Below are 23,976 nucleotides of genomic sequence, written 5' to 3' on the forward strand. Positions count from 1 at the left end.
ACACACTTTTCAGGGTTGTTTGAAGTACATACAAATACTTCTTATGGGTGAATTGTCTTGAAATCTTCCAACTAGTGCTGGCATCTCTTATCTATGAACATAGTTTTATAATATTTTCGGGCAGAAAACATTAAACTATGTAAAATTCAAACTGTGACATCTCATATTGTAAAATACTTCCCAACGAGCTGCCCCACATACTTAAAAAAAAAAAAAAAAAGTAATGCTTCCTATTAGAAAAGGCTACTATTACAGCACTATTCCAAAACTTAGATATTCAGAAGTATAACAGTTGACAACCCAGTTGTGTGTGACTTATTTACACAATATGAGAGATGCCAAAAGGTATGTTTCATAGACTGATAATGATTTAGGGCAGAAAGCCTCAAACCATGACATTAGTTAGTGCACTTGCATCATTACTACGTAGTTCAACTTTTCTGACAAACCAAAGTTTGTACATTGGCATCATTGTTGTAACATCTCATATTGTGAAATCCTTCACAATGAATTGCCCTCCTTATACTTCAAATAAGTAATGATTCCCCTTTTGACATCTGTCATTGGGTATAAGTCACAACTGGGTTGTCAACCCTTATACTTCACTCTTATATACACTTATATCACAACCCTTATATACACTCACTGATGAGAAGCAAAATAGCTTTGAAATAGTGCTGATTGAGTGATGGTACGCAATGAAAATAAGTAACAGTAGTCCTCTCTATTGGAAAGCATTACTTATTTGAAGTATAAGGAGGGCAAGTCATGAAGGATTTCCCAATAATTGATGCCAATGTACAAACTTTGGTTTGTCTAAAAAATTCAACCTGGGTACCTGTGAATTTTTTACTACTAACTAATGTCATAGTTTGAGTCTTTCTGCTGTAAAATATTAGTCCAAGAAGCCACCTTTTGGCATCTCTCTCTCTCTCTCATATTGTGCAGTAAGTTACAATTTGAAACAGTGCTGTCTGTGTTGATAGTCAACTGAAAAATAAATAACAGTAGTCTTCTCTAATGGGAAGGTTACTTATTTCAAGTAAAAGGAGGGCATCTTGTTGTGAAGGATTTCACAATATGAGATATTACAATAATGATGCCAATGTATAAACTTTGGTTTTTCTAAAAAAAAAATTAACTATGTAGTAATAATGTAAGTGCACTGTAGACATAGTTTATAATAATATGGCAAAACTCTGGTTCATACTAAATAATATGGCAAAATAAAAATAGATTTAAAATTTTTTTTTTGGTTTGCCGTAGCCAAATTCTCTGGAATTCTGATCTAGAAGTTAATGAAATTGAATAAAGCCATATATAAATTGATGTAAGAAGGTAGTGCTGACTTTTTTTTTTTTTTTTTTTGTGACTTGATTTTTGAAATAATTTCACTCTATGAGATCAGATTAATATTTAAAAGTACTTAAGTACAAAGGTTTCATTGCGTATGCCTTTTTCTGATTAAAGCATTTATTTTATTTTCCATCAGGATTATGGCTTTGAATCATTAATTCAGAATTGTCCATAAACACCATTACGTGGGGCCCTGAGTGCCAAGCAGTTTTTCTTGTGCAATTTTCTAGCGTTATTCCTAGGATGATTACTGGTGCTTTCATGAACCCTCCACTGCTTGCAATGTTACTGCTATTGCTAGCAACGTACTGCTCTCCTCTTGTGCTGGTTGCTTGGTCACTGGTTAGCACCAGTCCTGCCTCCACGTGGCAAGGCTGGTAACCTGGGAGAAGGAATTCCCATGATGGATTGCAATGAATATTCATCACTGGAGGCCACGGGTGACAAAGTTATTAACTCTGTCTTAGAACATGAGTTGAATCATCTGAAGAGACTACGGACAGATAAACAGAATTCAGATATGCCAGCATTTCTTATAATGCACTCACTATCTACACAACCTGTCGGCAAGCTATCGCCTTTTCTAATACAAAAATGTTTAGAATTGGTTGTTGGATCCCCTAAAGTGGTGAAGCGTCTCCAGTCTGGAGACCTTCTAATTGAAACATTAAAAACATCGCATTCAGAAATATAGTTAAAATTAAAAACCTTTAACAATATTCTGGTTTCAGTTACTCCCCATAACACTCTGAATGCCTCTAGAGGCATTATCAGAAAATGGGACTTACTGTCTCTCAAGAACTAGTACAAGAGTTTAGTGAACAAAAGGCAATATATGCACGGAGAATAATGACTAAGAAAGATGGCAACCTACTACCAACCAGATCCATCATTTTAACGTTCAGTACTCCGACACTTCCATCTTCTGTTAAAACAGGTTACTTAAACTGCAAGGTTCAGCCTTACATCCCGAATCCCATTAAGTGCCAGAAGTATGGGTATTCTGTGCCAGAAGTATTCTGGGCTTTAAGTGCCAGAAGTATGGGCATTCTCAGAAGGCATGCCAAGGCACGCCTTCTGAGAATGTCCTCTTTGTCCTATTTGTGATTCCACTTCCACTTGCCCAAACTGTAAAGAAAGCCATCCTGCATTTTCTAAAGCATGTGACCTTTGGAAAACGGGGAAAAATACAGAATTATAAAGTGGAGCATAAAGCCACATATCCTGAAGCAAGAAAGCAAATACTGCTAACCATGCCTAGCTGATCATACGCATCGGTTACCCAGAACAACCGCTCAGCTGCAACTCAAACAGATGTCTCCATAGAACCGACCTTTCCTTTGCCATTTGGGCCAAAACTGTGCTAACATGCAATAAGAAATCTACAGTTGATGAGACCAGAAACACATTGATCAGTATCCCAACTGATTCTATCTCAACTTTGACCATTTTGACCATTCCACAGTGACCATTTTCCTATCATAAGTTTAGTTCAAACACACGTCGTGTCATGTCCTAAAGGCAGTACTTGGAATTTTCATAAAGCAGACTGGAAAAACTACTCCACTTGTGTCCTATTCGACAACCAGTATGTAGAGCAACAAAATATTGATGATGCAACCAATCACATTACCAGCCGTATATTATCGTTGGCCAAAATTTCCATTCCAAAATCCAACCAGCACAAGCGGGTACACCAAAACTAGTGGTGGAATGAAGATTGCTCCAACGCAAAACAAGAAAAAAATTGTGCTTGGAACCAGTTTCACAAATTCCCCACTACTGCCAACCTAATTGTTTTCAAAAAAACTGAGAGCCAAAGCAGGACAAATTAGGAAAAAAGCAAAACGTGACTCCTGGATTAACTAATCTGGGTTAATTAGACAACTATTAACAAAAATACTGACACTCGGATTATCTGGGGAAAAAATACAAGCTCTCAATGGAAAATTTCTACCGTTATAGTATCCAATAATGTAATGGAATGGACAGAACCTATCCTCTTCTACTGACATTGCAAATGCTTTAGCAGAATCTTTCTATAATATTTCTGCTTCTTCTCTTATGTGACTTCCTTTCAATGCATTAAAACTAATCAAGAACGTCAGAAATTTAATTTTTCAACTAATCTCTCACTTCCATATAACAAGCTCTTTACTCTAGCTGAGCTCAAGGAATCCTTGAGCAAATCTCCAAATAGTGCAGCAGGACCTGATGGCATTTACTACAGTATGCTGAAACATTTGTGTGAAGCTGATCTTTACATACTATTGCTATTTTATAACCGTATCTTCTCAGAAAACACATATCCTCACTCATTGCATCATTCCTATATTTGTGCTATACCAAAACCGGGCAAAGATCCATCTCTAATTGAGAATTACCGACCAATATCATTGACAAGCTGTTTGGGCAAAATGTTTGAAAGGATGGTGCATAAGAGGCTCACCTGGATTCTAGACTCCCAAAATCTTCTTTATGATCACCAATATGGCTTCCGTAAAAACAGGTCCGCCCTAGATTTATTTGTAAAAATTGAATTTAACATACGTAAGATCTTCATCAAGAGACAACATCTTGTGATTGTAAACCTGGATATTAAGAAAGCATCCACACCACGTGGCGTAATGGTATTATCAAAGATATGCATCAGTTAGAGCTGAGAGGATATCTCCCTCAAATCATTCAGAACTTTCCAAAGTTACATACCTTTCAAGTCCAATATCAAAACATTCTATCAGCATCTCACATTCAAGAATAGGGTATCCCACAGGGTTCCATACTGAGTCCAACCCTATTTGAGATTAGTGTCAACAATATATTGGAAGATCTTCCAAAAACTATTGAAGTATACATGTATGCAGGTGACCTCACCACATCCTGCCAATCACAAAGTATGAACACTATCGAAAGACAGTTACAAATTGCTCTAAACAGAATAGAATCCTGGACTTTATGCAATGGATACCATCTTGCTGAACAGAAATCCACACCCACTTATTTCTGCAAACTAAGGTCACTTCATTTTGATCCTGAGCTAAAGATAAAAAATGTGCCAGTTCCTCTTGCTAACACTGGCCGTTTTCTTGGCCTGATACTAGATAGAAAACTGAACTTTCAAGCACATGTGGCCTATCTACGAACCATCTGCTTGAAGAAATTGAATATCCTTCGGTGTGGGTCATCCATATCATGGGGCACTGATTGACATACCCTTATCCATCTTTATAGAGCTCTAATCAGGTCCCGTTTGGACTATAGTTCTCCAGTGTTATGACTCTGCGAGGACGAGTACTTTAGAGCGATTAAATACCATCCAGCAGCACTGAGAGTTTCTCTAGGAGCTTTCAGAACCTCCCCAGTTCAGAGCTGGGGAGGTTCTTTACATTGAAGCCCGCGAACCTCCCTTACATTTTTGGAGGAAAACATTGCTTGTTTTCTGCAGTCGTCCCTCTCACCCTAATTGGAGATGTCTGTACAATACTGAATGGGAGTCATTTTACAATAGTAAACCAAGTGAAAACAGACCTGCTGCACTTAGATTTAAAGAACTGACTCAAACGTGGAACAAGAAATCGGCAATATATATCAGGACTTGACACAGCCTGATCCACCACGGACAAATATCCCTGCAATTTATGATTATTTCCAGCAGCGGGGAAAGAACACCTTGTCTCCCTTAAATATCACACAGTTACATGAAACTCACTCTGCTTCTAATTCACAGGCCTGTAAGATCTATACAGATGGTTCAAAAACTGAGACCCAAGTAGGTGCTGCGGCAATCTTCCCGTCATTCACAACGTTTGTCTCATTACCTGTATAATGCAGTATCTTCACATCTGAGCTTTATGCTATAAACTTGGCTCTGGATCACATTACTGAACTTAATGTGATACAGAGGCAATGCCATAAATAGTAACACGAACTCCTCTCACCCTGTAATGAAACAAATCCATTCTAAATTACTTGCTTGTAATGAGCCAAACCAAACTGTGACATTCTGCTGGATTCCAGAACATTGTGGAATAACAGGAAATGAAAGAGCAGATCTTGCAGCCAAACAACCAGATATCACTCTTTTGCAGACTTTTCAAACTCCATATACCGATTATAAACATTATCTGTTAAGCATGTTACAATAGCTGGTCACTAATCTGGAGAGGTTATCCAGGAAACAAACGATACCAAATAAAACCAGAACCAAAGATGTGGCTCTCCAGCTTCCGGGAAAGCAGACACAAAGAAACAGTTTTAGGAAGGCTAAGGATTGGGCATACTCACCTGTATCTATTAACTAATGACAGCATTCCCCAATGTACATGTTAAGTACAACTGGCCATTCACCATTTGTTAGTGGACTGTCCCCACTTTCAAAACATCTGCTTAAACACCTTTAAATCAATTGCTAATACACAGTCATCAATAAACTTATTGCAGATGATCCTAATAAAAAAGAACTATTTATTTTCCAAAATTGGATAGGAATATATCATAAAATATAGTTTTTCTCTTTTAGGTTCCTAATCTGTCTGCTGCACATTAGGTAGTGCCATATAGTAGTAAAGTTGCTATACAGTTTTCTTTGTTCCTTGCATCTGTTACTATATTAATATATGTTTGCTGCATTTTCTTTGCTTTAATCCTAAAAGTTGTTGATGTTTTGACAATCTAGAGTAAACCCTATCTAGAATCCATTGCACATCCTTTAATAAAAGCCATATTTTGGTCAATCAGTGATTGTCATACATATTGATAGAGTGACAATTGATGCTCAAATCATCATGGTGCACAAGACTAGGTTTCATCACTGGTTTGAAACTGCCCATTTATGAAAAATCCAGATATACTCTCAAAAAATAAAGGGACCCATATATATCCCTTTGTGCTTTCGGTCTTATTATTCATTTTTAATCCTTTTAAACCTGTTAGACTGTAATTCATATATCATTATTATAAGATTTTATGTGTATATTTTTAATGCTTAGTTTTATTAAAAATTTTACATTATATAATAAAGTTGTTTCGTCACTTCTCGATGTAGTCAAGCAGTATTTATGTGAATAGCAATATACAGTCGGTCCTCGTATAACACGTGTTTACATTACACGAATTCGATCATACACGATTTATAAATAGGGGAACGATATCTTATATAACACGAACCGAATTTGCTTATGCACGATTCGCCTTTGTGTTTACAAGAAATGGCAGTCGAATGCGGAATCACCCCAACCGAACGCAACACGATAGGAATGAAGAAGATTCTGAAAATGTATTTATGTGTTTTATATCAGTGAAGAGGAAACATATTTCACCATAATAACGTAAAAACCAACACAATTCCAGCTATCGATATAATCGCAAATGCAATTAGATGGAGTTTACTACCAGTTTATAACAGATTCCACTAGCAGAAACGAAACTGGAAATTGTTTTTATTGTTTTATGGTAGTAACCCCCAGAAATGTGCTTTAGTAAAATGTGGGGTGTTAATAGTGTATCTCGGCCTTTACGGTGTTGTTTATTCAGTTGCTATACGCGAGCAGCTTTGTTTATGTGTATCAAGCGTGCCTCCTCGTTTTGTAATTGCGCTTTATTCCCTAAAAATTAGTAAAATACTTAAAAGGTGTGAAAAGGAAGCGTCCTGGCGAAGACACTGCAGATTCAGAGAGAGAGAAAAAAAAGCAATATCGATAAACAGAGGCGGACTGGGTCAAAAATTCTTACGCCGGAAATTTATAGTGGCCTCATACTATGGTTTATGGCCAAAATCACACCGGCCTCCAGTATTTCCCGGGTAAGGCTTATGGCCAGTCCGCCTCTGTCGATAGAGAAAAAAATATGAAATTGTGTAACGCTTTGAGTGAAATGAAAGACCATGTGATATTGCACGTGCTACAGACCTAAATGAGGCAACGCCGAGAATTACAAAGAATGCGGAGAAAATAAAAACAACTTTCGTAGCAGGAACAACTCAAAGTGTAATTAAAATCCATTAGATTAAGACACAAGAATTGGAAGGGATGGAACGGCTGTCATCTGTTTGGATAGAAAATCAAACAAAAAACAAGTTTGCTTACGATAGAAGCAAAAGCATTAGCAATATTTTATTACGTAATAGTCATTACGTATTATAAAATACGTATTTTATTACGACTATTTTATTTAATATAATAATTTTTTTACGAATAACATACGTATTTTATTCGTAAAAAATACTTTTTTAGTATTAAAAAATACTAAAAATACTTTATTATAATATAATAAATAATAAAAAATATTTATTATATTACAGTAATACCCCGAAGTTACGCGATAGGTGGGTCCGACGAAAATCGCGTAAGTCGAATTCGCGTAAGTCGGGGTACAACTTTGCATATAAATACATATAAATTTTGCTTAATTGGGACCAAGGACTAACAAAAACACTAGTTTAGAAGAAAAATATTAATAAAATTGCAGTTATTTATACATATTAATACAAAATATGTATTAAAAAAAACAAATGACTTACGTAAAAAAGTTATTTCGATGTCGATGGCTTCATAAAATCTAACAAATTCGTCTGACGACACAGCGCGTTCTTTTTTTCACGCAGAATTTCTTCGTAGCAAGCTAATAATTTTTTTTATTCCTTGCTTTGTAGCTATAACGCGTTCTTCGTTGGAGGCTATGTTTTCTAAAATTTTTAAGCCCTTTACAATTGAGCCCTTTTCAATTTTCAACTGTCAAGTTTGCAATTGTCATGTGTTTTTCGCCGTTGCTTCATTTAGGCCTGTAGCACGTGCAATATCACATGGTCTTTCATTTCGCTCAAAGCGTTTCACAATTTCATATTTTTTCTCCATCGACAGAGGTGGACTGGCCATAAGCCTTACCGGGGAAACCCCGGTGGGCCAGTGTGATTTTGGCCATAAACCATAGTATGAGGCCACTATAAATTTTCCCGGGTAAGAATCTTTGACCCAGACCGCCTCTGTTTATTGCTTTATAATTGCTTTTCTTTTTCTCTCTGATTCTGCAGTGTCTTCATCAGGACGCTTCCTTTTCACACCTTTTAATTAAGTATTTTACTCATTTTTAGGGAATAAAGCACAATTACAAAACGAGGAGGCACGCTGGATACGCATAAACAAAGCTGCGCGCATGTAGCAACTGAATAAACAACACCATAAAGGCAGAGATACACTATTAACACCTCACATTTCTAGGGGTTACTACCATAAAACAATAAAAATCCAGTTGTGTTTCTGCTAGTGAAATCTGTTATAAACTGGTAGTAAACTCGATCTAATTGCATTTGCGATTATACCGATAGCTGGAATTGTGTTGGTTTTTACGTTATTATGGTGAAATGTGTTTCCCCTTCACTGATATAAAAAACATAAAAGCAACAAAGTTGAATTTTGTTCATCTTTCGCTCTCATTCTCCGCCGTCGCACCGTATATGGATAACATATGAAAAACGACCTTGAAGATAGTGGGCGGCAGCGTTGCCAAACGAAAAAAATCAAGAACCGCGTAACTCCGAGTTCGCGTAAGTCGGGGTAGCGTAAGTCGGGGTATTACTGTATAATAAAAATATATATTATATTTTTTATTACGTATTTTAATCGTTATAAAATATGTAAGTATTTTATGACGATTAAAATTACCCGATTATTTATTGTGTTTGGTAATGTTTTGGTTCCAAATGTGTGTTCAATCTTGGGTGGTTGGCACCTAACCCCACTTTTCCCATAGGGCCTGTTGTTTATATTGCACAATTTTGCATTGCACGAGGTTTTCTAGGAACACAACTATCGTGCTATACGAGGACAGACTGTATTTCTCCAGTGGAAAAGAGCTTTCTATTTAAAGTGCTGGTGCAATATCAAGGCAACTTGTAGTGATTGTGACTTTCCTTCACAATATGAGATTTGTGCAATTCCTATCAAATTTAATTTGTTCATAGCTATTTACAAAACTGATTCTATATCTTATCTGTACAATTATGCTTTATTTTATTTATATAGGGTGAGGTGGCAAGGTTAATTAATCAATTGTTTTGTGTGCACTGGGAAAAAACTTGTGTGGTGGTCCTTTCTTTTTTGAAGGAACAGTAGTTAATAGTTATAGTTATCATGCTACAGGATTATTTTATTCCTGAACTAAGGCAATTAAGAGTTGAAGCCAATACTGTTTTCCAGCAAAATATATCACTTTGTTTGGAGCATCCAAAAATTTTGAAACGAAGTCTTCTCAAATAGATGGAACAGCAAAGGTAGGCTAATTGCTTGGCCAGCTCACTGATCCAATTTGTTCCCATTGGATTTTTTCTCCCTATGGGAAAGTAAGTTTACTTCTCAAAAACCTTGTCCTTTAAATGATCATCCTACCAGGAAACCAAATACAATTAATGTCTTAACAGAAGCACAACTGGTGAATGTGCTTTATGGAATTACAAAATTGCACTATCTTTTACATCAGTAATGATGAAAATTATTGTTATATATCAACAATCTTATGATTACATACCTTAAAAACTAGAATACAGGGTGATTCACTACCAGTGCGACAAACTTGCAGGAAGTGTAGGGGGCACAAAGACGAATCGGAATCACATAGCATTGCAGGGTCCGAAATGCCTTCATCATGCGGTAGAGGACGTTGAAAGGGAGGTCGCGTGAACAGCAATCCCACTGGAAGTCAGCATTTGCGAACTGTTTCCCGAAGCAATAGGATGGAAGAGTATTCAAACGTTGAACTGGCCGACATGCACCTCGCGTATGGAGCTGCGGACTGTAACGGGCATGCCGCTCTGCGCTTGTACCAGGAACGTTTCCCGCACAGGTGCTCCTCATCATACGATTTTCGCACGTGTATGAAAATTGTATGATGAGGAGCACACCATGAATCGAGAGCGAACGACGAGGACGCCAGACAATGAGGAGAATGTCCTACATCTTGTAGAAGGCAATCCGAGTACAAGTACTCGAGCGATAGGCCAAAGATTGGGTATTTTCCAATCCGCTGTATGGAGGATACTGTCAACAAACCAAATGAGTTCATACCATCTGCAATGCGTCCAATCATTGGAGCCTGCGGATTATCCACTCCGGAGGACTTTTGCTACTTGGTTTCTTCAACAGAAACGGTTCGCAAATGCTGATTTCCAGTGGGATCGCTGTTCACGCAACCTCCCGTTCAACATCCTCTACCGCACGACAAAGGCATTTCGGACCCTGCAATGCTATGTGATTCCGATTCGTCTTTGTGCCCCTACACCTCCTGCAAGTTTGTCGCACTGGTAGTGAATCACCTTGTATATTACCTATCCAATGTATTTTCTAGATTTTTTTTATCTTGTATGGAACCTAAGTTATTGCAGTTTAAAATGCACAAGGACTTTATGAACACCTTGTGTATGGACTACACATACTACAGAATAATAACACAGAATAATAATTGAAGATTTAAAACCATACTTAACAAGAGCTGCATGATCAGTATAAACAAGTTAATGCAGTTAATGCTGCTTGATACAGATATGCATCAAGTAGCAGTTGAAGTTTATTAAATGTTCAACCACTGTTGAACATTTAATGAAAGTTAGCCCAGGATATATACTGACGTCTGATTTTTACTTATCTGCTGCACAATTAGGTAGTGCCATATAGTAGTAAAGTTGCTATACAATTTTCTTTTCTTTGTTCCTTGCATCTGTTACTATGTTAATATATGTTTGCTGCATTTTCTTTGCTTTAATCCTAAAGGTTGTTGATGTTTTGACAATCTAGAGTAAACCCTATCTAGAATTATAGAGAAAAACTATAAAAAGTGGGGGAGAACTGGGGTTAGGATAAGAATTGTTACAGCTGTCTCTGCTGGTTTCAGATATATTTTTTTGGACTGTATTTCACTCCTCCCCATTCTATATTTATTAGTGATATTGATGAAGGCATATATCAGGTTTGCTGTCCAAGTTTTCAGATCACACAAAGATTGGCAGGGTGGTTAATGACAACAATTAGGGTATCCTACTGCTACAAGATCTACAAAAATACATGAGAAGTTTACTTCTACTAACTTCTCACAGTTGAAGTTTAACATTGATAAATGCAAGGTACTGCATATGGGTAACAGTAATCTCAGAATAACATTTCAACTATGTGGTATCACACTTAGGGTATTTGCTCTATAAAATGAAAAGGACCTGGGGTGGAGAAGTAATTATGCAGTCAGATATGAAGTTCTCTGAGCAGTGTAGCCAGACTACTGGGAAAGCTCATGGAGTTTTGTTATTGATATACAGGAATTTTGCTAGCAGGGACAAGAAGGTGATTATTCCATTGTATAAGGCAATGGTTAGGCCTCGTCTTGAATACTGCATACAGGTATGGAAGCCTCATTTTAGGAAGGATGTGGATCTGTTGGAATGGATGCAGAAAAGGGCAATGAGATTAGTGAGAACAAAAGGATGTTCTTACCATGAACATCCTTTTGTCTTTGATGAAGGACTTTATGAACAAGGTTCAGTTCAGTAAATTGCATCAGGAGACCTGATTGAGGTGTTTAAGGCTTTGAATGGATTGAGTAAGAATGCTGATGACATCCCTCCTCTTGCTCAGACAACATAACAAGGCATAAATTTAAATTGAGGAATAGATGTGTGAAAATTGCTTTCAGCCAGTAAACCTGGCTGGCTGAAAGCAAAGCAAATTTCCACACAGCTATCTAGCATTAGACCTGGTGTTGTTGGGAGTGCGTAATTTAAATAAACTCAAGCAAGAATGAAGCAAATTATTAGAAGGGACGGATAGGTGATGCTGAAATTGTTTTTTTTTTTTTTTTTATGTTGCTGTATAAGCATGCTTTCTTTCATCCTTTGTCACTACTAATACTAAGAATAATACAACTGATGACACACCTATGCTGACTCTCTAACATTAGTTCTTATGATACAGATTTTCTACTGTATGGTTTTTTTATCTATACCAAAACTTCAGACATTATAAACAGTAGTTTGATGCAGTTTTGTCTGATTTGTGATACGTTTATCTGATTGCAGAATGAATGAGAGGCATAGCAGAGGATTTGATGTCTTCACTTTTAAACTTTGATGAACTTGATGCTGTTAGTGGTCCCAGAAGAAGCTAATGCTTGTGGCTTTACTCTGACTGCTACAGATTGATTTATATTAATAATGAAAAACTTGGCTATAAAATAAACATATCAGAACACAATTTGGGATAAATAAGTGGTGGCAGTAACTAATTTTAAAGATGTTTGTCATTAATTCTTATCTTCACTTTATGTAACTTGTTAATTGTAATTTTTTATTGATACTGTGGAGTACTGCCTCTCAATCATTTAGGCTGTTTTGCTATTATTGGTACTTTATAGCTACAATTTGGGAAGTGAGAAACAAAACTTTCCCTAAAAGCTGAAGCAGCTGCATGTTTAGCTTTTGCTGCAGTATCTCTAAACATTTTTTTGCTTTTAAACGAAGCTGCAGACATTTCATTAAGGGGGGAAAAAAAAAAAAAAAAGGTTGAATGCATTGTTAAGAATTCTATTTTTAATGTAAACTATACAGGGTGTTCTGTAAAGTCCTGTTCCTACTTTAAAATTTAATTAGGTGATAACCAAAAGACATAAAGAAATGAAATGTGGTCTTATGCAAAATATTATGAAAACAAAAGTTTGTTTTTCAGTACACCTCTTGCCATGTATAGGCCTGCATATCAAAGTTTTGATTGTCTTGGTTACCCTTGCATTAAGAGTTTGTGTTAGTAATGGGTGTTCTGTACACATAATCCTTGAGGTACCCCCATAGGGAGAAGTCTAAGGGTGTGATGACAAGGGAGCACGAAGGCTAGGTCATAGTGGACAATATGTGTATCTGTCAGCAGGACCAGTGGTCCCCCACAAAACCACGTAAAAGTGGCACTGTGAAGTAGCAGAATCTGCCAAGGTCAGGTGAGGGTGTGAATAGTGTGGATATTGTGAATATGGTGTTGTTCATCTGGCCACTTAGTTAATGGAAGCCTCCCCCCCACCAGCAAGGGGCATTCCATCATCCATCCATGACACAAGGAGCTGGGCCAAGTCAGTAGGGGGTTCCTATTAGGGTCTACTCCTCCTGACAAACTGAGGGAGATGACCCAAGAAATGAAATAAGGATAGAGGAAAGGAGGGGATAAAAGAGTTGAGAAGTGGTGGAAACCACGCGGAGAGGGTACCCCAGGTACGGCCAGTAAGAAACAGGAGTGAGTGAGTGAATGCTGAGAGATCGACAGAGAAAGCATTCCTTCCCAATAGAGGTAAATTGCAGGCACAGAAAAATCCAACACCAACATAGTGGCATTGGTGATTAAATTCTACCCCAAAGGGTTTGCAATGATCTTGAGGTTTCATGCCTGATTGTGGAAAAGACTGGATTCGGGCATAGTACCGATAAGTGGAAGCCAGGCAATTGGTCCATCACAGCCCATACATCTACCAGGAAATGTCTTGTGCAGAAAATGACAGACATTTGCAGTCCAGTGTGGAGGTGTGCATTCTAGTTGAAAAGTGATGAATGCTACAATTCTTCCAGCTGAGGAATCATAAACTACTGTAGTATGTCGAGAAAAATGGATCTATCGTGCATGAGTGCACACTTAACTTGGGGCTATCATGAATGTGTTCACAAATGTGAACACATTGTATAATTATTAGAGGTAGAGTGTATTGTCAAGAATGTTTTTAGTTATTTAATTTTTTTTTTTTTTTTTAAATTTTAAGAATTTCATTTGGTTTTGCTATTTTGAAATGTTTATTATAAATTTTTCTCTTATTCACATTTTCTTGAAATTCTTTATTTTAGAACATGAACAGCATGTATATCCCAAGAGAATTGGGTCCGAACTGTGGTCCTCTGCCAGGTAATAAATAATTTTTGAAATTGAATCTTATATGAATTATAGACAAGTTAACATTAAGATATTGCAGGTGGTATCCAATGAATTCTTAATCTTGACACAGAAAATATATCCAGTCTTTGTGGATAATCTTTCCTTACTGTCTTAAGTTAAAATTTAATTTTTCAGTTGTTCCAGTTTATTGAGCATTTTATCAAGGAAAACCTAAAAATTTTGTGGCGATTCTGTTGTATTTGGTTTCCCCCTCTTCCTTGTCACTTATTGCTTTTTAATACTCCTTTTCTTTGCTCTTCATTTATTGCTCTTTTCTTCATTCCTAGAAGTTTTTGGTTAATTATGTAGAATGCTGTAATTATATTCAACCACAGCAAGAATAAACTGAAAGACAGTAAAGGGTCTTCCTTCATAAAAGTTTATAGGAAACTCTTCACTGGATGGTTTCCTATAAATTCATGGATTTTTATTCTAAATATCTTAACTCCCTTTGTGACTTACAAGATTACGATTATTGGTGTTCCTCTCCCTCTTTAAATTTTTGTAAATTCAGCTGTAGTGCAGCGTACGAGAGAGAGAGAGAGAGAGAGAGATTTTGACTTGACTTGACTAAAATCTCTTGTTTTCCCCAGGAATGAGTTTTTTTATGACTGCAAACTTTCCTAGACTGGTTAATTGGAGCCCCTGCATGATGCAGATCAAGGGGTAATGAATTCTGTTTACTACAAATAAAAGTTATTGAACACAGTTTAAAAATATAAAAGTTGCAGTATATTTTGAAAAGAAAAAAATGGTTATAAAGGTTATATAAAATACATACCTTACAAATTATACAGGATGATTCAAAAAGGACTTTACAACTTCATAAGTGTATAGAAATTTATTCAGGAGACTTATATAATTTATTGAACTGTCATATTGTAGCAAAAAACATCAAGTTTTATTTAGAACAGTCATTTTGGTTCGATGTGACTGCCATTGGTGATACGGCAGACATCACATCTGAACTAAATTTCCTCCCAAACGTGACGTAACATATCCGGTGTAACTTCTGTAACTGCGGCGGTGATTTTAGTTTTGAGCTCAGCAAGATTGGTGGGTAAGGATGGAACAAACACTCGGTCTTTAATGAAACCCCATAGTAAAAAGTCTAGAGGTGTCAAATCTGGGGAACGAGGTGGCCATGCTAATGATCCTGCTCTCAACCAATCCACCAACCTGGGAAACAGTTATTGAGGAATTGCTCCATCTTGCTGAAAAGTGAAAGCGTCCTTCGTGGTCATCGTTGAACTGTGGAATGAGAAAATTTTCCAGCATATCCAGATACATGATACCATTGATGGCTGTCTCGTGGAAAAAGAAGTGTCCGTAAAATTTTTCTTTGCTGAGGGCACAAAAGACATTCACCTTTCTGCTATCACGAACATGTTCCAGATGTGCACATGGGTTTTTGCTGGCCCAAATCCTGCAGTTGTGGGTGTTAACCATACCGCTAACATGAAATGTGAAAGTGGCCATTTTTTAAATGCAAGCTGCTGGTGCTCGTGTTGACAGAATTCGGTATGCGGCACTACATCAGTAAAACTTGATGTTTTTTGCTACAATATGACAGTTAAATAAATTATGTCTCCTGAATAAATTTCTATACACTTACCAAGTTGTAACGTCCTTTTTGAATCATCCTGTATGTATTTTACAAGATTATTAGGTAGATAATATTAAAATATGATAAGATCAGTTTTCAGACAGGTAATGGAAACATTTAGAAAATTCTTTTTGGAATTTGGAACTGAAGATTAAACAAAGTGAAAGCTTTTGGCTTTCAAAGTAAATGATACAGTCAAATAACAGCATGTATATTCCAAGAGAATATACATTTATCCCTACATACTAATAGTTTAGTATCTATGCTCATTAAGTGATCAGATACCACCAGTTTAAATATATTTATTCTGCTCTTGAATTTCGTACATTCCTTAACATTAAATACTCTCTTGTTCATTTATTCAAGATTAGAAAAGCAGTTCCTCTTGCCTTGGCTGTACAGTCTTCCAAGCCATTATGTAATGAAATATTTATTGAAATTTACAAGTCTATCAATTCTTGACAAGGCAAGATTTGATAGACTTGTCACATTCCACTGTTGTCATCCAAAAATGCTTCAAGGTTGTATGGCTGAAAAAACACATAATGATCAACTTTCCTTTGTTTATCTTGACATAATTTTTGTGTTTTACAGTTTTGTTAATTTGCATTTTCTATAAACAAATTCAGTGTCACAAAAACCTCTCTATAGTTAGAGATGAGAAGAAACTGTTTCCTTTCAACTTCATCTGAAGATGTGCATATTTATTTTTGCATTGACTTGGTAACAGAATCCCAAAGTGCATACCTACCAACTCTTTCAATTTATGATTTAGAGTGCAAGTTTTCAAAATCATTTGTGTGTGTGTGTGTTTCTTTCACTTTTACAATAAGTTTCGTTTTCTTCCAGTTTTTAGTCTAGATTGTATTGTTTTTTTAAATAAGCAGATATATTTTTTCAGTTACAGGCCCATTGAATTTAATAATATGCATTTAAAAGCTAACATTGGGTTACTCTGCTCATGTTTAACTTATGAATAACAATCTATGCTGATAAGTATCTGGAAAACCTAATGTAAATGTTAGGTTTTCTAGATATACTTTTTCAATGTTTACAACGTTGAAAAATTTTATCTGGACTTTATATCATATGTTTTGGCAGGTGTGTTTACATATTTGAATTTTTTGCAATAAAAATTTTAACTTTGATTTCAGTGTGTGTTTTCTTGCACTGTGTTAATGATTTCGGTGAAGTTTAGTGCATCTTTATTGCCACTTATCAATGGTTTTTAGTATTAGTATAAGCCATATAGTTCAGTTTTGTCATATTCATTTTGATTTATGCTATTCAGCCTACATATCTAACTTTACTGCATGCATATTGATCATTACAGAAACTGAGGATACATTGTATTGTATTGTTGCTTTGCCTTCAACCTTGTTGGTTGAAGCTTTGTTTGTACATTATATGTTACTTAAAAGAATAAAAGAGAGATTACCCCAATCTGATCCATGGAATAACTTCAGGATGACACTCTCCAAATATAAATGACTGAAATAATTTTAATGAATTCTTGCACTCAGCACCACAAATGATTTGACATACCCCGGGATAGAAGGTAAAGGAAGCCAACCCAACCCCAAAACATATCAAACCACCTGCACGAAACACTAAGTGATAGAAGACGTGTCAAAATTGATTAAAATTAACTAAAACGAAAGATCACGGCGATGAGATAAATTAAAATCACAGAGATGAAATAAGTTAAAACAATTTTACAAAACTTTTCCTTTCTTGAGCAGACTAGGCTTTTCGACTAACTGGCTTGAACACAGGTTTGGAAATGATGCAGTGTGTGTGTGTTGTCAAAGTATTAATTGGAGATTAGTATTATTATTATTATTAGCCATATGGTGCAAGGAAGCTTGAGGCTTATGCTGCACCAGCCAAAAAAAATTCTCAGTTACCCTGAGAGAGAGAGAGTCAGAAGGAATCACCAAGAAAGAGAAGAATGATGATATCCAGCTCAGGACCCTGGGGTAATGGCCATGAATCCAAAATGAGGTAGGGATGCTGCACATTGATAGAATTTTCTTGCAACTTAATTTCCAGGGTTTCAGTGATTACTAACTTAGTTGTGTTGGATGTTCAGAATTTTTTCCTCATTAAATTTAAATCTATGACTCATTCACGGCACAAAAAGCCAATTCTGATGCATTTGCAAGCAAAATACGGACAGACAAAATACTGACATGCTATGGGTTGGACACCATCGATGCATGGGCTCTTGTTATAAATACACGAATAAACATATTACTTTCAAATATCTCTATAATATTTAGATTATTTTCTATTTGGATCTGGGCTGAATGTCAAATGTCATTTTGCTAACCAATAGTCATGTTGATAAATGCTGTTTATGTTTTTTTTTTTTTTTTTTTTTGTGTTCATATAAATGTTGGGTTATCATTGCAGGTTCTGATGGAATGATCGCAGCTGGTTTACTTGGTGTGGCTCCTCCAGGATTTAATCCTCCTTTAGTGAATGAAGGATCAGATGTTCCATTGGAATGGAGTGCAGTAGATGATATTTCTGGACAGCTTCCTATTGGAGATCCATATTTTGCTGGCAATTACAATAATCAACCACTTCAGATGGGCATGCCTCCTGGAATAAGAGGTCCAAGACCAAGGATGATGCCACCTTTAAGGATACCTGGACCTGGTCCTGAAAATCTTCCAAGAGTTAGAGGCCTTCATATGCCATCACGTCCACAAGGTAATAGTTATTGCACTGTGTATAATTAAATTAGTCAAACTCAAACTGTACGATATCTAGATTGTATCTTGTTTGTAGTTACTAGTAGAGGCTAGTGATGCAAGAAAACAAACTTATGTAGCATCAGCCAAAAAAAAAAAAAATCATTTCACACATCCATTCCCTCTAAACATTTGTCCAGTTCCTCCTTGAATTTATTTAAGCTATCAACTTTCACAACTTCCATCTGTCGTGGAAGTTTGTTCCAGCAATCAACTACCTGCTAGCTAAAGGAAAATTTCCACACATATATTCTATAACTGTTTCCTCAGTTTGAATTTATGCCCCCCTCAGGTTTGCAATCTGAGCAAGCAGAAGAATCCCGTCAGAATTGAGACTGCTCAACCCATTCAAACCCTTATACACCTCAATCAGATTACCTTGCAGGTGCCTAGTCTCCAGATGCTACAGTTGGCAGAACTTAAATCTTTCTTGGTAAGCCCACCCTTTCATTGCCCTCACCAATCTTGTTGCCCTTCTCTGTTCTCACAAAAGCAATGCTACATCCTTCCTAAGATCAGGCTTCCGGACATGTGCACAGTACTCATTAGTGGCCTGACCATTGATTATACAAAGGGATAACCACTTCCTTTTCCCTACTAGCAAAATTCCTGTATGTCATTGACAAAATCCCATGACCTGCTCTTTCAGCCTATCTGCATTGTTCAGAAAACATCATATCTAACTGCCCAATTACTCCCAGATCTTTTTCATTTTCTACCACCCTAAGTGTAGTACCACACAGTTGGTATGTTTCTCTGGGGTTACATCTACCCATATGCAGTACTTTGCATTTGTCAAGGTTAAACTTCAGTTGCCACTTTTCAGCCCATCTCAAATTTTTTAGATCCTGTTGGAGTAGCACATTGTCATTACTGTCATTAACAACCCGGCCTACCTTTGTATCATCTACAAACTTCAACATTAAACCTGATATACCTTCATCAATATCATTGATAAATATACAAAACAACAGTGGGCCCAACACCAAACCCTGGGGGGACTCCACTAATAACATTAGTCCACGAAGGGCAGCATCCATTGATTACCGCTCTCTGTCTTCTCTCACTCAACCACCCTTTTATCCATTGTAGCAACTTGCACTTAATACTATAGTGCGCCAATTTATAGAGTAGTCTTTCATGTGCAACAGTGTCAAAAGTTCCTGAAATCAAAGTATATGATTTCAAAATTATTTGCTGCATCCAGTTCCTTGTAACCACATCATAGTATCCAATCAAATTTGTCAGACAAGACTTTCCCTTAACAAACCCATGCTGTGCCTGAATTTTTACAGCAGTCTTATCTAGATGATCCTGCAATGCATCTTTAACCAGTGACTCCATTTTTTTCCCCAGAACAGAAGTTAAATTAACTGGTCTGTAATTATTCGTGTCACTCCTAGATCTTTCTAGATGTACCCCAATGTGCAAATGTATACCCAATTCACTTTGTGAATTGGGTATACATTTGCACAAGTTCACTTCCATGGGGACTTCCCCTGAGTCCAAGGATGCTCTCATAATTATGGCTAATGGTGTGCTTACTTTCTTTGCTACCTCCTTCTATATAACTGGATATATCCCATCCACCCCAGGTACTTTTCTTATGTTTCACTTTGGCAATTTATCCTCCACTTTGTTCTCAGTTATTGCAGAATCATTAAACACCCTGTTACAGTTTAATAAACTTCTGGCATTTACCTCCTTTAATAATTCCTCATTTGTGAAAGATGCAAAATACTGATTCAGATTATCAGCTCTCTGAGTAGGATCATCAACAGTCGAACCATCGATATCAAGTGGACCAATTGTTTCATCCCCTTCCTTCTAGAGTTTATATAACTAAAGAAGTCCTTACTGTTTTTCTTAGCACCCTTTGCTAAAGATTTCTTATAATCTGCCTTCACTTGCCATATTTCCTTTGTGATTTTATTACAGACTAGCTTATATCTATCATAGACTTTTGCGTCACCTGATATTTTATATGCATCTCCTGCATTTTTCTGCTCTCCCACAAGTCTCATTAGTTCATCCGACATCCATTTAGGCCTAAACCTTGAACAGTATTTCTTAATAGGTATGAAAAGCCTAGTAGTTTCCACAATTACTTTCTTGAATGCTTCCCATTTATAATTTTCTGCTGGTAACATGATCAGTTGGTCCCATTGTAGTCACCTTTATGGAAGCAAAAACCCTTCCCTTTACCCAATTGGTAGTAATCAGTACACTGTGATCACTGCCACCTAGTGGTTCCTTTATCTGCAAATTCCTAATGCACGAATAATCACTGCTGATAACCACATCAAGAGCAATATGCTGTCTGGTTGCCTGTCTAATATGTTGCTGTAGAAAAAAACATCCAATAAATCCACAGAAGTCTTGCTAGTGTGTGAGTGACCAACCCACAAGTTCCAGTCAGTATGTAGGAAGCTAAAATCCCCCATTGTAAGACAATCTGTACAGTTGTACTCATCAGAGTCACTACAACTGTAACACACTCCTACTCTCAATTTTACTTTCCCAGTGCTTGTGTCACACCAGACTGGCTCAATATTACACTGTCCACCCATGTCAGCTGAATGCACTTCCTTAGATTTTATGTTTCTTAACTAACAGCATAAGCCTTCCTATCCTGTCTACCTTTTCTGCACACATTGTACTCCCTAAATTCCAATTCTGTACATGCTTATACATGTGTGACACCACATCTCTGATATCCCAATAATATCTGCCTTCGATGTCTGACTTGACCAACACTTGAACTTCATCATGTCTATCCTTTCTGTACACTTTGTACTCTCCAAATTCCAATTGTGTCACAGAGTGAAGTTCCCCGATTATGTTTAATCATCTAGAACAGTGTTTCCCAACCTGTATCTGTGTAACTTATGAAAGTGGTCAACATGGCACTTCAGAATAAAACAGCAGTTTTTTTTTTTTTTGTAGACAAGTTCTGTTCCATTGATGGTGATGGGAAATACATGTACGCCTATAACAATCTAATGTGCAGGGTGTCCACAAATGATTACCCTGATTACATTTTGTTACAAAAATTTTATTACTGTTGGGAGGTTAACAAAATCTAACCATATTGTACATTTATATTGAAAGTTTTTATCGATACAACAATACAATGATGTATTGATTAAGTTTACTATGCTTGCCACTAGTATTGCTTTTGCTTCTATTCATTCAAGATGCCATCTGTACAAGAGAAAGTTCAGTGTGTTGTTTGGTTAGCTGATACAAAATCTCCTCTGACTTTGCAGAGAATGTTTAGAGCCGAGTATAGTAGAAATCTTCCAGACCTGAAGCTTATTAAATTGTGGATGGAAAAGTTTTTGGCAACTGGGTCAGTTGAGAAAGGGAAAAGCATTGGCAGACTGTCCATTTCCAAAGAAACAGTGGGTGCAATTCAAGTTGCTTTTACACGATCACCTAGTAAATTCGTGCGACAAGCTTCACGGCAGTTACAAGTACCAAAGTCTACAGTGCACAAAGTATTACGGAAACATCTAAAGCTATATGCCTATAAAGTTCCGATAGTTCAACAATCGAAACCAAATGATCATCGTAAACGTGAGGAATTTGCTAACCTCATATTGAATAAAATTGATGAGGATAATCAGTGTTTGCAGAACGTTTGTTTTTTGGACGAGGCCTCGTTCCACTAACATGAAACGAGGCCTCGTTTCATGTTAGTGGTGTTGTCAATAGACACAATATGCATATTTGGGGATCCAAAAATCCACATGTTGTAAGAGAGCATATTCGTAACAGTTCCAAAATCAATGTGTGGTGCACCCTATTACATGATTATATTATTGGACCTTTCTTCTTCTACAAAAACACGATTAGTACAAACGTATTTTTAGACATTCTCATTAATTATGCTAAACCGCAATTGGAACAGAGACAGCGTACTGTTATCTTTCAGCTGGATGGAGCATCCACTCATTGGGCTCAAGTTTTTCATGACACCTTGTATAAGACATTTCTAAACCTCACTGGATTTCAGAGTTATGTCTGTGATGAGTGTTGCCCCAGATGCCAACCAATTTAAAATAAAATTAGCTAATAGTGACAAATGATGCAAAAAAATAAAAAAGCAAGCTTATATGGCATTAGCAAAAAATAAATAAATAAAAATAAAAAAAATCCTATTTTGCTAGCAGGATAAGGAGGTGTGTGGTTATTCTATTGTATAAGTCATTTTGGGAAGGATGCAGACCCGCTGGACTGGGTGAAAAGAAGGGCAACAAGATTGGTGAGGAGAACAAATGTGTGGTCTCACTAAGAAAGGCTTCAGTTCAGCAAATTTCAGCCTCTGGAGATTAGGTACCTGTAAGGTCATCTGATTGATATGTTTAAGGCTTTCAATTGATTGAGGAAGCACAATGCTGATAACATTGTATTGCTCAGACTGCACACACGAGGAACATAAATTAAAATTGAGGAAGGATGGTTGCAGAATAGATGTGGAAATTTGCTTTCAGCCAGCAGTGGTTGATAGTTGGAACAAACTTCCATCTGTTGTTGGGAAAGTGGGTAGTTTGAATAAATTCAAGGAAGAACTAGACAAATTATTTAAGGTTGTTTTGTTTTTAGCAGATGCTTTTTTAAGCTTGCTGGCTTTATTATTACTTCATTCAGTCCAGCCTAAAAACTGTTCCCTTTTAATTTTTACTTCTGGGATTATTTATTCCTTGTACCCTTAAGCCCAAAAAAGAGCTACAGCTGTGCTAAGTGATAGTGATTTACAACAAAACTCACGTCTGGTAAATGAAAAGCAATTTTCATCAAGACAAGAACTAATGCAAACAGTTCGCTAAGGATCTCTTAATACTATTTCTGAGAGAGCCCTGCAAAGAGAATTGCATATCTGGTTTAGGCTCCCAAAAAAGACTGATTGGAAAGCTATGATGGAGTCTGGCGAATCAAGTTTACAAGAGAAGCAATGAGGAATTTCATGCAGACTCTAGTGAAGTGGGCCCCTCTACTTGAAATGCAAACTAAGATGAATCAAACAGGCTATACAAGATAGCCTGTATGATCAAGTGGTGCTGAACATTTGAGGGGCAATAATGATTTAAATACTCCTGTATTCTAGGGTAACAACTATCCAGTTCACAGTGCCTCTTGTTTTTACTGTCACCGGGAATGGTAGGGCATTTAATTTAGCTTATCAAGTCACCGGGTTTAAATCCAGTCGAGCAGTGTTTCCCCAACCATTTTTCAGGTGCAGACCACTTATATATGAGGTTGATGTCACTGGCCACAAAAAATATTAAACTCTACATGTAAAAATATGTTA

General features: G+C 36.7%; 1 protein-coding gene across 7 annotated transcripts in view; it reads left to right on the forward strand.

Moving 5' to 3' along the window:
• LOC150077582 (serine/threonine-protein phosphatase 1 regulatory subunit 10-like) overlaps positions 1-23,976 on the forward strand; it is a 540,490-nt gene that overhangs the window by 507,356 nt on the left and 9,158 nt on the right. For all 7 annotated transcript variants that reach the window (XM_090385982.1, XM_090385983.1, XM_090385989.1 and 4 more), the window contains 2 exons: positions 14,210-14,267; positions 18,319-18,621. In XM_090385982.1, the coding sequence (XP_090242108.1) occupies positions 14,210-14,267; positions 18,319-18,621 (361 nt within the window). The remainder of the gene's footprint in view (positions 1-14,209; positions 14,268-18,318; positions 18,622-23,976) is intronic.

This window comes from Mastigoproctus giganteus, chromosome 12 (genome assembly GCF_048544385.1).
Source record: "Mastigoproctus giganteus isolate SK-2022 chromosome 12, ASM4854438v1, whole genome shotgun sequence".
Classification (NCBI taxonomy): Eukaryota; Metazoa; Arthropoda; class Arachnida; order Uropygi; family Thelyphonidae; genus Mastigoproctus; species Mastigoproctus giganteus.